This window comes from Otolemur garnettii, unplaced genomic scaffold (assembly GCF_000181295.1).
Source record: "Otolemur garnettii isolate 467f Iridium unplaced genomic scaffold, OtoGar3 scaffold00062, whole genome shotgun sequence".
NCBI lineage: Eukaryota > Metazoa > Chordata > Mammalia > Primates > Galagidae > Otolemur > Otolemur garnettii.
In genome coordinates, this window is record NW_003852457.1 from 4,965,256 (window position 1) to 4,980,553 (window position 15,298).

The 15,298-nt window shown below is 43.5% G+C and overlaps 1 protein-coding gene across 1 annotated transcript in view; it reads right to left on the bottom strand.

The window, feature by feature from the left end:
* Window positions 1-1,180: 1,180 nt before the first annotated feature.
* Window positions 1,181-15,298, bottom strand: part of KHDRBS3 (KH RNA binding domain containing, signal transduction associated 3) — a 177,641-nt gene continuing 163,523 nt past the window's right edge. Inside the window, exons 8-9 of the mRNA XM_012807047.1 lie at window positions 3,245-3,303; window positions 1,181-1,506 (exon numbers count right to left, since the gene is read on the bottom strand). Coding sequence (XP_012662501.1) covers window positions 1,415-1,506; window positions 3,245-3,303 — 151 coding nt within the window. The 3' untranslated portion in view covers window positions 1,181-1,414. The remainder of the gene's footprint in view (window positions 1,507-3,244; window positions 3,304-15,298) is intronic.

A 15,298-nucleotide genomic window follows, 5' to 3' on the forward strand; every position in this document is an offset into this window, starting at 1 on the left:
AAATAAAAGTTAAACATTTTACGTAATCTATAATTAAAAAAATAACTCACGTCAAATGATTAAATAATAACTTTATTAAATATTTGTCAGTTTTAAGTAGTGCCCTCAATTACTAGCCAAATAATGTATTACAAATAACTAGTTATGAGGTTTTACATTTGTTTAATAGGGAATAATTGGCCCCAATTAAACTGACTAAACTAAGGCTTTTTAGATTACTAAAACAAATTAAACTTTTTAAAATGAGAATTTAGGTGATCTTAAAACCTTTCTAAAATGGATAATGAAACTTGCTAAGTTGTAATCTCCCTGGTTTTATTAGTTATATTAAGATAAATTAAGTGAGATTAAAATCTTATTTGATTTATTTACCTTTGAAAATGAAGACCGTTTAAGGGTTACACATCCTCAGCCTTGGCGAGTGCGACCTCAATTAGTCAAGTCAGAGTGTCTTTAAAAGCTTTGTGCTTATTGCTTCCAGCATGGAGCGAGGTGTTCATTAAGGTACCAAAATTCACATAAAAAATCCAAAGTTGCACTAGTGAAAAAACGCTCAACAAGATGAAAACTGATCACATGTTTTTCAGAAAATCCAGTAGTTATTTTAAAACCAGTTTTTAAACAAGATTTGGTTTTGCGTAGTTTTAACGTGCCACTCAAGCAGCTTGACACCATTTGGACTCTTTAAACAGCATTTAAATCTACGGTGAGTATATAATGGTACATTTAATTTTATACCATTTTTAAAATAAGTTGTACAATGTTTAGTGTGACCCTTTTATGACAAGCATTGTTAAATGAATTCTTTCCCTGTTTACAACTATTTATGAAGGCCTTTTTAAATAAGAGAAACATGAAATTGTTAGCTCACACACACAAAATTTCTTTCAAAAGTTTATTTAGTATCAAGCAAGAGGAGACTTTGCTTAACACTACAGAACATTTCAAGACTTGAGTTACAAAAGAATACCACATTATTTGCACTTGTAATTAATTGGCTTCCCTTTTTACGCATGTTGGCAAGAGAAAAAAATAACTAGCATATGGCTGAAAGATAAAATAACTAAATTCTATGGAAACCTTTAAAATGAAAGGTGAGGCTTATGTTAAAAGAATAGATTAACATATTTAGTAAACCTAGTTTTTTGTTTAACACTAGTTAATCAAGTTATTTTTTTTCCCTTTGGATGACCTATTTTTTCATATACAGACTGGAAATAACAAAATTTTACATGTTTTTTGTGTTTTTTTTGTCTGCCCAGGTTGATGTTTCAACAAAGTGGTTTAAGTTCCATCCATTCAGATTTTAAGCATTTTGATTTATTTAAAAAGGGATTGTTCATAGAAAAAAATTACTTTGAACAGTATACAGGACTGGTGGAGATTGGCTATTTCACAACATCAGACAGTACAATCAGTATCTGCCATATGGCTGGTCTCTGTAGACGCCCTTTGCGGATCTGGCTGAAGGTGCCTTGTGTCTGGAGTTAGTCCACTCCTCTTGCCCTAAAACCAGTAAGATGAATCACAATTAGATCACTGCCATGACTTCCAATGGCTTCATTTTTCAGAATCCACATTAGCCCTGAATCAATGATAGATGTCAAATTGAAGATATATATCCCCTGATGTACTGAAAAAAGAAGTACCCCAAAACAATTAAACAACCACAGAAAACGCAAAGAGTTTAAAGAAATTAGAAGTGCAATGGATCATCTCACTAGCAAAACTTAGCAGCACTGGAAAGAAAAATGGTATCATAAAAGGCTACAGAGTTTGTACTTTGCAGGAACTTTGCTTGTGGCGACTCATGTAAGAGAACTGTCTTTTATAAACCTAATGGCTCGTGAGTGGGAGAGAGAAATGAGAACAGGATCACCTAGATTTCTTCTAACAGCAAAAACAAACAAAAAACAAAAATTTGTTAAGACAAGGAAAAGAAAACCGAGGAGCCAGTGGCTGTCTCCCTCTTCACAGGGAAGCTGCACAGGGTGGAGTCCCCCTCAATAACACTTCATAGCTAATGATGAACTTAATGATACAGTGTCAAATTTCACTCACCATCGTATTAAATGATAATGCCATTAATAATAAAGGATATGCTACCATCTTTATCTCCTGAAATTAAACACTGTTCAGCCTGAAGATAACTTTTAATGAGCTGTCTACAGGTTCTCTGACACCAAACAGTTAATGTACCTGCTGCAACTTACAGCAATTTAAAACCCATGTGTCCACAGAGACCAATTTAAAAAGCTGTAAAGGAAAAGTGCTTAAAATGACCTCTTCTTTTGACACAAACATGCAATCAACGTCATTCCCTCAAGCTAACTTGCATCAATTTAAGTAGACAGCATTCAGCAAACCAACATATTTTTCTTAACTGTTTGTTACGAATAACAACAACAACAAAATTCCAAATTATGGTTAGTCATCACAGCTTCAGGCAGGCAGTGCAACAAAATGCACTTCAAAAGGTTTAACACCAGAAAATGGCTTTTCGGTTATGTTCAGAGAAATGTCCTAACATCCATTAATCACAATCTCGGTTTACTTGTGCTGGGTACCAGGCGTTCATCAGAGCTTTGCAACTGATTGAAGTTTCTTATTCTTTGATCTCTTTGCCTAGTGGCAAAGGAGCTTCTTACTCTCACCCCCTCGTTGCCATCAATTCTTTTAATTACACCTGTCATCCTTTTGGGTAGTGAGACTGGGGACGGCGAGCCCCCAGCATCTCACCAGCGCCCAGGGCACCAAGCTGTTTAGAGGCGTCTTCCTGCAGCCTGATGGGCTCTGCATCTTGCCCCGGCTCAGCCTTCTGTAACCTTATGAAACGACTCCCCGTGTAAACTTCTCAGAGAATGTAAGAAAATCCCTTTAGAGCTATATTCTCAACTGCTTCACTTTCCCTTTAATGTTAAGAAGCAGAGACCCACACTGTCAAGTGCGTGCAGTTTGGCGGACTACTCTGTCAGTGAGAAAACCGACACATGCCAATCAGCCCAGACAGAAGATCTACGTTGGGAATCTGGATCCATGCAATTTTCTGCAAGTCTTTAATCCTCTTTACACATTAAATTTAAATATTAAAGAAACTTCTGAAAATAGCTAGATCTGCACAAATGAACTGAGAAGAAGGTAGGTGCTGGTTCACAACCAAAACATCGTTATGAATTTCTCTTCCAGTTAAGATTCTTTCTGTGGCCATCTGCCCCTTCTCTACATGGTCCAGCTTGTGACTCACCGTAGGAATCGTAGGTCTCCTCACTGAGTCCGTGTCCATAATCATAGTAATCAGCACCACTGTATTGAACAAAACAAAACACAATTGGGACAAAATGATTTGGCTGCAAGTATAAATGATATTCAATGAAGTATTCCACAACTCAAAGGTAACTAATAAAGGGTAGGGCTAAAAATTAAAAGAAATTCCCACCAAGACCACAGAGTCCAAAGACAGAAGCCTTATAAACTTTATGATTTTCAAAGGCCCCTTGCCTAATTCCCCAATTTTAATGCATAAGAAGTATGTTGATATTTTAACCACAATTGGCCAATCCACACGCAGCAAGTGCCTAAGGTGCATGAGCGAATGCAGAGGCAGTGCCTGAGTCGGGCAGAGCAGCCAGCGTGCACTGAAGGAGCTTGTGGGACAACTCAGCACAGCGCACCAGCAACTACGCCAGGGGGGCTCGTGCCAGGCACCCTGGGGTGGAGGGGAGACGACCACCACTCCTTCTTTCCAAAAGATGGGATGCTGACAGATGAATTGCAGGCATTTACTTGATAATACATTAAAAACAGGTACCCAGATTACATGTTTTCTTTCATCAGCACTATTGCAGCACCATCAGCAATGATGGCTCAGCAGCAATGACCATGTGTGACAGGAGAGTGGGAAAGAGTCTCTGTGATCTAGTTGCAAGTCGTGTTACATAAGGCACGTTTTCTGTCCAGCATCCTGGGACAGCAAGAGGGGCAAGCCTGTTATCACTGCCACCTGCAGCCAGTGGGACGCAGGTTACACACGCACACTGTACTGGAACTAGGCATAACTTTTTATAGGAACAAATCTGTGGAAAATCTAGATTACTAAACTGTAAGCATTTTGAGTATTTGAGGAAGTTTTCAATAGCCCCTTCACAGGCTTTCCTCTTTCCCATTTTATTTACTTTTGTAGGGAAACAATCACTCGGAATTTATATCTTTGATGGTTATGGAAATAAACATCTCCATTATTCCAATTTCACACAATCAAAAAGTTTGTAATCACAATGAAAAATCATCCATTTCAACTGTTTAAAACCTTAGGCAATCACAATACAAATAATACAAATCCACGCTGTGAGTGCCTATTGCATGCCAGTGGCTGAGATCCACCTGAGATCTCACATCAGCGTATCTCCATGTCACAGATGAGGACAGTGCAGATTAGAAGGCTAAGAAGCCAGCCTAAAATCGCTCATTCTACGTGACTACAAAGACCAGCCTTGTCGGTAACCTGCACACCTGGCTCTCCCTTTGGGTTTCCTTCTGACATAAGAGACCAATCATCAAATCCAGCACCTACAGGACAGCACGGCAGTTCCTCTGAGAAAAGTATAGACAATAGGGCTGTGCGTCCTCTGTCTCACTCACGCACGGTGGGTCTTCACAGCTGCCACTCCTGCCAGGAAGGCTCTTCCCCTTTCCTCCAGGCTACTTTCTACCCAGTCTTTAGCCTAAACGTCACTTCTTCTGAGCACTCCCACCTCCAAGGGCTCAGTTGATCCCACTCCAGCACACTTCCCCAGCCTCTCGGCCTTCTGGCCTGGAGCAGACCCTTCCACTATCGTGCTGAGTGACGGGGGCCATGGAGAAGAGACATCGCATTGCTCTGACTTGATGGGGAATGTGATGCTGGCCCTGTGTTATGAAAGACCAGGAGGGAGAAGGCAAAGAAGGGCTGAGGAGAAGGAACGGCCGGAGACGGGGCAGCACAGGCCTCTGGCAGAGGGAACAGCATGCAAAGCATGGAGGTACAGCATGTTGAAACATCCGGAGTCTACATGCAGTTCTACCACATAGAATTAATGATTGTTGATAAAATGCTGGACCACAACACTCCCTAGTGCAGGCGTCCTCAAACTACGGCCCGCGGGCCACATGCAGCCTACCTAGGACATTTATCCGCCCACTAGGTGTTTTTGCTGCTGCTGCCTGTCCTGCTTAGCAGCCAACTCGTCCCGGGGCCCGCAGTCCAGCCCTCCAATGGTCTGAGGGACAGTGAACTGGCCCCCTGTTTAAAAAGTTTGAGGACCCCTGCCCTAGTGTAAAGCACTTCCAGGTGCAGAGTACAGGCCTGGCCTTGTCCGAGTGCAAACCCTCCTCACCAGCCTGCTGACACAGCGTCACAGGCTGTGATGACATGGCTCTCGGTGGCATGTGTGCTCTCGGGAATGTGCTGTGCTAAGCTCAGTGGCTCTTTTCAATGCTGCCCAGGAACAGAACAGTCACTTCCATAGCTGACCTTTTACCCCAGTGGCCATGTGCAATTTTTTCCATAGATGCATACGGAGGTACAGTATAAAAGACAGTCTTCACGTGGAGGGCTGGCAGTCCTTGAGAATTTTGAGGAAAGGAAGGGAGTGCAAGAGGGATGGAACTCCAGGGCGCTGAGCAACACCCTGACGGCTTCTCTCTCACACGCACGCTTGCACCTACCTAAAAACTCTGTACTTTCACAGCCAAGGCCGCTGAGGCTCTGGCTGGGCTGAGTCCCAGGGTCACACAACTGGCAAGTGGCAGCACCTCCACTCAAAGCTCAGGACACTGCTACTGCTCCACTCGAGTGCTGCCGGAGGGTCACTCACCCCGGCTGGTCCCCACACGTGATCAGTTCTCACTCCACTCTGACCTGCCCTTTTGTTTTTCTCTTCTTGGCTTTCCCTGGGGGCCTCACATGATCCCTCCTCACTCTCAGAAACAGCGTTGAGAGTCCACCTGAAACTTACCGCTATGTGATCACAAGGATTTCTAGCTGCCTTAGTTCTCTCTGGCCTCAAAATCTCCCTCCCTTACTGCAGGTCTCACTTTCCCTGGAGGCATAACTTGCATTTGTGGAGAGAAGAAAAGAAGAGGGAAATAACAGAATAAAGAGCAGAGACGTGTTCATATTAAGATGAAAAAATAAATCTAGCACAAACAAAAGAAAAAATATGGCTTTCCAACTTCTTACGCCATTATGGCTTTAAATACGAGAGTGCTATTAAAGTAGAATATTTTTCTTGGCTTGAGAATAGATTCGACTTGAAGTTTTTCATAAAACTTAAGTGTCAAATGTTGGTCAAGGCATCCCTAAACTGGGGCCTTCCCCTGCCCTGCACCCCTGGGAGTGGGACCCCCACGTGCTGCGCCTTCCTGTCGCACCTGTCAGTCAGGGCTGGTCTAGACTATGCACAGACATCTTTGCAGCTCAAACGTTCTTGATGGCTCCTTCACAGCAGCTGGCCCCAAAGTAGTCAGAATAACTTCTCATTTTGTTGAAAATGAATTGGTTAAAGCATTTGGAAACTCAGTACTAAATTAAATGAACCTCAGTTTTCTTTCCAAAGGTTAGAAGTTACATCATAATGGTTCTGTAGACAAATAAAACCTTGATGTTTTTGAGAATTTTATCTCTGTTGCACAGATAAAATGAGAGTAACCTCTTCATAAATCTGAAAAGCATTTCCTTCCCTGAGATGGTCGCCAATTGTTTAACTTGGAACTGTAAATGACAGGTGCTGAGACTAATAAACGGTAGCCTGACAATTGCTTTCTGACCAAACTAAGCTTCCTTTATTAAATGAAGTGAGCAGTAATGAACATCAGTCTAGATTGGAAATTGGTCTGTGAGGTGCTATAACACAGTTCAGCCCTAAAAAAGATGAGGGCAAAGAATGCTCACCAATGAACAGGAAGATAAAAGGCAGCATAATACGGTCCAGCCATGGCCTGGTGATGAGACAATCTCAGCTTTGACAAGTGAAAACTCCAAACTGGCATTTGCTATCATTTCGCCCAGTTTCTGATTATTTATTGTGAGACTGTCATCAGGCCCAGGAGCTGGGAGCAGCTGAGCCCCATTCCCATACCTGTCAGTTCCATCTGAATTGCTTTCACAGCATTTCATTCCGCGCACCTCAAATGTCTATTAACCAAAGACGTGTCCTATTTCCCAAGGATAAACTGAAAACCCAACATATGGCAAAAGAGAAAAAAATACACTAAAAATCTCTTCATTTATGGATACAGGTTATAATATTAATAACAGGAAAGAAAACATATTGGTCTGAATATTCCTCAGTGTCATCAAAAGGGATCCTGGAGCCTCCCTCCCCAATAGACCAAGAGTAGGCTTCTCTGCCCAGCCTGCCACCCTGCCCGCATGCTCCACCCCATTGTCAGGGTCAGAGGAAGCATGTGTGGTCTGCATAATTCCTGGGTTTCCCAGCGGTGTTGGATTTCACCAACTCAAGTGGAGAAACAGCTGCCCTGCCCTATCCCTCTCCTGACTGTAGCACGGGGAGCACCCAGGCCTTCTAGCTGGCAGTCAACAGGAGGACAGCAAACTCTGAGCAAGCACTCCGAGTGGGATGAAGGCCGCCTGTTCCCAGACCACCCAGTCTCCATGAGCAGGGTTAAGAGGGAACTCCTGATGTTTATTTTTGCTCTGCTTGTCAACCTCTTCACATCTTTCCACCAATTTCCACTTTAAATTCACTGAAACTAATCCCGTTAGGCCCTTTGCTTGTATTTAGGTCAGCGCAGGAAGCTCTGGCCCACCCGTTAGTCTTTATCCCAGCACACCTAGAGTTCTACACGTCCCCTATCTGTCCTAACCCACTCTGTAACTCTGTAACTACGCACTCTGGCAAAATAAATCCCCTATGTGGTCTCAATATATACTCTGAAAGCTTCTGGTCAGTGGACACTTGATATACCTCTAATGACACTTCTAACCTATTTGTGAAATACACTAAATTGATGATAACAAAACTGCTAAAAAACAATGTATCCAGGCAATTAAGAAAAGACAAAGTATTACCTGTGCATAACAGCAAACAAGGGGCTATAACCTGCTGTCAATTCTGAAGGCAAAAGATGCAAGGTCTCAAAGGCACTTACTATTTTTTCTAATGTTGAATATCTGTTAAGAAATAAAGCCCAACAAAGTGCCAGGCTCAGTGTGGTTATGTATTCAGCAAACATTTTTGGGCAGTTACCATGTGCTGGAACATGGAGATACAGAAACAGGGAAGGTGTGAGCTCTGCTCTCAAAAAGCTAATGAGAAACTGTATTTCAGTAGAATAGTGAATACACATGTCCAAAATCCCCGGGGATTAGAGTCTACTTCTCGTGAGAGGAACAGAGCGGTAGAAAGGACGAGGCTATTTAATGACAGTGACACATGAGTGGTCGAGGGATGGAAAGAGGAAGAAAGAAGCTGGGAGTGGGGGTCAGACTGCACAGAACTTCGGGAACTCTTGAAGGAGGAGAATTACTAATTCACCTAGTACAGTTGCCTCCTGGTATCCACAGGGATTGGTTCCAGAACCTCCCCTGAATTCCAAACTCTGGGAACACTTGGGTCCCTGAAATAAAGTGGTATCGCATTTGCATGCAACCTATGCCCATCTCCGAGACACTTTAAACCATCTCTAGATTGCTTAGAATACCTAATACAGTGTAAATGCTATGGAAGTAGTTGTTGTGCTGTGTCATTTGAGTAATAGTGACAAAAAAGAAATGTCTACACATGTTCAGGAAGGACAAAAGTTCCTAAATAGTTTCAATCCTCAGTTGGTTGACTCCAAAGATGTGGAACAATGGACACAAAGGGCAGACCCCACACAGGGTCCTCCAGCTGACACGCAATTCATATTCTGTGTGATAACTATGATCTCATGTAACCTCATGACAATCCTGTGAAGTAGGTATTACCCTATCTCCCTTATATACAGGAAAACGACGCTGTCAGATGTTAGCTCAACATCCAGGGATAGCTAAGCGAGGGCCGAGGCTGTAAGTGGGGTCTGTCAGAAGCCCAGCTGATTCTCCCCCACACCAGGTGCCTTCTTCTCTATCTGTCATGCTGAGGAGTCTGGAGTTCAGTCATCTGGTAAGAAGAAAGCTGCCCACGTCTGTTCACAGCACTGGTTCTTTTCCCTGTCTCTTGGCTCTCTGTCCGTGGCACACATCATCTCTCTTGGCACATGGTATATGGATAATAATCCACATCTTTCTTCAGCTTAAGAATTTTTCTTCTTCTTTAAAAAATTCTCTCTTCTCCCCTTAATCTGCACCCCCCCACCACCACCCCAGAAAGGAAATAGGCTGCCTAGAAACAGATCAGCACAGCGGGTTGACAGACAGGGAGACCCATTTCTGGTCTCCTTTGCCACTAACAACCTGTGTGTCCTTGGGCAAAACTCCTCTCCTCTTTGGCTCAGGATCTCCGCTCTTGGAGCTGAAGAGCAGGGCTAGATTGTGATGGCCCCTTTCAGGCCCAGAGTTCTATAGCAGCCCCAGGGAGGTGACTTTGGAAGGCTGGGACCGGGCTTCTGTTTCATCACATTTTCTAGCTCTTCGACCTTGACCTATTTGGCAGCCTGTTTGGCCGTCTAGTACCTGTTTAGTTCCCTCTGGATGTCCTGTCTTCCCACACACCTGAAAATTCAATTATTGACTTTATAACCGTCTTTTATTCAGTGAACTCTGTTTAGTCAAGGTGTCAGGTTTTCAGTTTGTTCATTCTGCTGTTTCCTAAATGCTTTGTAAATTTTGGATATGTGTTAATTATTACTTTTGAGATTCTCAGTTTGCTTATCTGTAGAAACTTCTTAGAACAGCCTTCTTTTAGTAGTTACGAAAAAGAGAAAGAATATACCAGTGGGTGAGATAGCAAGTGATTTATCGGGGTGGGGGGGGAGCTCTGATCCCCCACAGTGAGGTACCACCTGGGGTCGCCCTGGCATTGCTGCAGCTCTGATCCTCGCATTGCTGCAGCTCTGATCCTGGCATTGCTGCAGTACACTGCTAAGCACCACTGGATCCAGACAGGGCCAGAACAGCCTGTCTGAGAATGCCAGTTCTGAGAATGCCCCGAGCCGCCGGTGCTCCAGGTTTACAGCCACTGATGTCAGAGTCAGTCTCCTCCCCTCAGCTGCTCTACTCTTCTCTTGAATGGTTTTGTGTGACTTGTTTATTTGCACGGATCTGGGTTCATCTGCTTCCTTTTCCCAGAAATCTATCAAAACTAGTTTCTGTCCCTTCATGGGTTTTGAAGGAGGGCGGGTGACACAGGCACAGGGTAAGAAAAGTGAGGCAGAAGACACGAACTGCGTCTAATTCGTATTTGTTCTCGACAGTACTTACACCTCCATATAACAGCATTCCAGAAACAAAGAGATCAGTAAAACCAGTGTGCACACTAGGCCTGAAAGTTCTGTCCAGGTCTCAATGACTAGTCAATAATAATACTCTGTTGCTGTATCTGTGACATTTTAGCCTGTTCCTTTAACGAAAATCTTTATCTGTAATCATTACAATAACAATTGGTATTTTAGCCAACACCAACTAAAGGCCAATTAGTGACAGAAAGAACTGAAGGAGTCCACACGCCTGGCCCAGATCATTGTTCTAGGCCGACTACCAACGTCTCGTGGTTCTATTACTTAGGAGCTTTTAACTCTTACCCATAAGAATTTTTCTAGATAAGGCAGAATAAATGAAAAGTGAGAGCATGCGCCGTGACCACCACGCTTGTCCAGACCTGAGCAGCCAGCGGGCATCTTCCCCGGAAGGAGTGAAGCCAGCCCGTCGCCTTGAGTACAACAGGAAACCATACTTCCTACCAATGACAAAATCTGAAGTTTCATGTAAAACCCACATTTTGAAAAATTAGTATTTGCCACTGTAAACTGATAGCAAGGCAATAGTTAAAGACGTTTCTGCCGAGATGGGTGGTAACGTTTTTGATGCTGCATAAGGAAATGTGTCACAGCATCCTGAAAACATGCATCACTCCGTGATGATTGAATGATGTCACAAAATTCATCAAGTCTAAGGCAACCAAGGTATTTTAATGTGACAAAACATGAAAAGTCTACAGATAGGACGGGTCTCAGAGTCTACACTAGAACTGATCTGGAAGAAACTGCTGCCCGCCAATGTCCGGATTAGAATCGCAGAAGAGCAGCAACGATTAGCTGAAAAGGCGACTTTCTCCTTCCTGACTCACTCCCCATCTGTCGTTCCAACTACTTCAACCAAACGACCAATCCACCTCAGACGAGGGCAGAAGCAGATATGAGCATCCACAATGCCACAATTCCTATTTTTCACACAAATACTTTTATATTAAGCAATAAGTTGCTATACTTAATGATCAATAAATATTTTTAAATTTTTTTAAATTTCTAATATGATAAATGTTAATAGGTGTAATCATAGACACTAAAGCACATTGTTACCTTGCAAATTTGAGTATAGAGGGGCCATGGGAACAACATCTTTCCAGACCACTGACCTGGGGTGCCCAGAGGCAGCCGCTCTCAGGAGGATGGCAGAGTGTCAGTGTGACACACTTGCCTGAGGAATGAGTCTTTCATCGGACACACTCTCCTTGTCCAAGTCTTGACAAGGGAGAAATCACTTACTACCTAGTTAGCCAGAAGGACACAGCCTGATATCACAACTCAGTCTCAGAGCTCCCATGATAACATTATTAAAAGACCCATGTCTTCCGAAGGGAGACAGGCAAAAACGTCAAGAGAAAGCAGGAGTTGATACAAGCAATGCAAATACATACACAGATTTTTCCCAAACCAAAAGAAACAGTTTTCACATGGGAAGAGCTTCAGTTCTCTAACTGGTATGTATTATTTACTCGTGTGCCAAGAATATACGAAAACAAAAACAAACATAGGTTTAAAACAAATAATTTTCTTTAGGAATTAAAAATCACACACACTTGCCAATATTTGCACTATTTAAATAATTTTCAATTTAAAAGGCCAGAAGAAATTTATAATTTAATCAGAGAATCTCTGTCTCTGTAAGAGAAAGGTTCTGCAGTCTCCTGGGCTCCACGAGCAGTGCAGTTCTGATGTTCTCAGTTACAGACCTTTCAGGGTTGACATTGTTCATCTGACTGTCAGATATTTCACATTCATGAGAACATCCATCATGAGGCTGATGGGGAGGGAAAACAAAGGCAAATTTTAGCACACAGGATTTACAGGGCAGTGAAAATGCCCTCCACGATCCTACAATGTGAACCCATGTTACTATACATTTGCCCAAACACACAGAATATACAACACCAAGCGTGAACCCTAATGGGAACTGAGGACTTGGGGTGACTACGTGTCCGTGGAGGTGCAAAGTCAATTACTATGAGAACCCAGTGGAGTACAAGGATTAAGAGCCCAGAGTTTGAGTTAAGGCTTCACTTGGTTTGACTCCTGTTCTTCCTTTCAGAGGTAGGATAACCTTGAGCAGACAGCTAACTCTTCTGAGTTCTAGCTTTTGAAGTGTGTTGGACAGAAAAGGTGCTCAACACACACACTGAAAGAAGAAATGAAGACATGAACTAATCTGGCTCAGTGTATGATCACCAGCACGACAGCGTCTTATGGCCAGCATGGTAATGAACCAGCAGGAACAGGATGGGTTCACACACACCAGAGACTTCTCCCTGCCTGCCACGTAGTCAGTGCACAATACACACGACTGTCACTCCTAACCCTACTCCTCTAATTAAGTCTGCAAAACCTCATTTCAAATGTAATCATCACTTTGTCAGATTAGAGTTCAGACACTAACACGGCTTTGCCAGAGAGCCAGAGCACAGTCTGCCTTTACAGCCACTCTGCCCCTCTCCACCGTGAAATGCTTCTAACTGTCACCTCCACTACAAAGTACAGAAACTTCTGGGTACTTGCTGAATCAAAGGGAAGAGATGGACCTTGAGAGGTCATACAGCTCATCCGCTGGCCTTCAGGCTAAACTGTCTTAAGCATCTGAGAGAAATGATGACTTCTCCCTTTCAAAGACTTCCCGAGATGAAACCTGAGTAGCATGTCACAGCAGTCCACTTAAATAGACCTGCAAGAAAGTTCTTGTTTTATATTTAACCTTAATCCCTCATGAGGCATTCAGAATCCTTTTTCTCCTATTCTGTTCTCCACAGAAGTTGAGAATATCCCCTTCTGTGTCCAGAAGGCACAGGAAGGCAGATTACTTGGCCAAAGCACTAAGAAGTGTATGCCCTGGAAGTTCTTGACAAATCTAAGTCAGAGGAGGAGGCACCTCTGCCACCACTGCTATCTGATGCTGGGGGTTGGGTGAGTGGTGAGGAGTCCACAGTCCCGGGAGACACACGCACATGCATACAAAGATTTCCTGTCACAGGAGGAACGGACACCACTCATCAGATGCCTAGTGTGAGCCATGCACTGTGTTATATATCCTACACAATTGTCTTTCATCTTTAAAACAAACGTGAAATACAATTATATGTGTATTTTTGTAAACTCAGGTTGAAAAATAATACTTTTTGACCAGTTAAGAAGACAGAAACTCTCACTCTTACTCTGTTGCTTGTAAGATGATCTCGGGGAATTTAGGAGGCTCAGATGACACCTTTTTTTATTCAATATTTGGTCAGCAGATATTTATGGAGCCTTGGGAACACAGCAGTGAACAAGACTTCGTCTTTGCCATGAACCACACTAGTCCAGTACACAAGTCAGACTAGAGATAACAGGCAGATGGAGGGCAGTGACGCTGAGAAGCCAGAGTTCTGGAGAACTCGGCGGGGGGGGGGGACCTGCATCAGTTTGGGGGACCATGCAAAGGCTTCCTGGAAGAAGAAAGACCTAAATTGACAACTAGAAGAAAAGCCAGACAAAGATGCAAGAAAACGCATTCTAAGTAGAATAAGAACATTCCGTCTGGCTCAGGAATAAGAAAGCAGCTAATCAGCCCCAGGGACAAGTCACACGGCTCAGACTAGGCGCCTAGTTGCTCCCACTGCCACGTGAAGATTCTTCCACACGCCATCTGCGTTCCACTACCATCTAATTTAACTATCAGTCACCACATTCTCAGAATGAGATATGTTTGTGTACTTTTTAAAAAAGTCATGTAATTCAGGGTGACAAAAGAGAAAACTTAAAGTAAGATATGTCATACTCCAAGTCTAAAACAAAGAGCCAGAGAAGGTTCTGGGTGCCGGGCACCTTCTCCTCTGGTTTTGTGGGTGTCCACACACATGCACATTCACTGAACTATTTCAGATGGGTGTGAATCTATGCTCTGCTAGGTGTACATTGTATCTCGCTAAAGGAAAAAATCTAAAACAATAAAAACTAATCTGTATGTTACGAGGGAAGAACCAACAGGCATTTGTTGCCTATTGAATGTGCATTTTTACCTTTTCTCTTATCCTGGAACCCTGTGCTACAAGGCTGGGGTGAAATACTAAGTGATGGAGCATTAACCTCAAAGACCCCATTTCATAGCCACTTGTGCAGATGAGGTAGAGACCGAAGCAAAACATGGAGTGAAGCTTCCCGTCAATTTCCTACCAGACCCCGGCCTCACCCAGGAGACACAGCTTTCTACTCTAACTCCTTCCTACCTGAACCTGCCTCGGTGGCTGGAACCATAACAGCCATTATGACTGAGATCAGCCTTGGGACAGAAGCCAGGGAGAAGGTGAAAGGGGAGGCAGAAGAAACCTGGATCCGGAATGATCACTGCGAAAGTTGTCACAGCAGCCCCAAGTTACTTACTGTATTTTCCCATGTACGACGCACACCTTTTGGGCCAAATTTTTGAGGGAAAAATAAGGATGTGCATTAGACATGGGCAGCACTAACTCTGTATCATACAAGTGTTTAAACATTCTTTTATTTATGCTTGTGTGTTAAAAGTGTAATTCTAAAAACCAATAACGATATCCACATGCAAACTAATACCCTGCCCTATGGTAATTATGCCCAACCCATGTTACCCACTCCCTGGCCAATCCTCTAGCTCATCCAGCCAATCATGTCAGAAATTGCTGCCACAGGTATCTTGGAAGTGGGCACGTGGGGGACAGTGGCTGGATGGTCGGCACCAGGACCCTGGTGAAGGGAGGGCAGAAGTGGCTGTGCAATGGCACTGGATGGTCAGCACCAGGACCCTGGTGAAGGGAGGGCGGTAATGGCTGCGCAGTGGCACTGGATGGTCAGCACCAGGACCCTGGTGAAGGGAGGGCAGAAG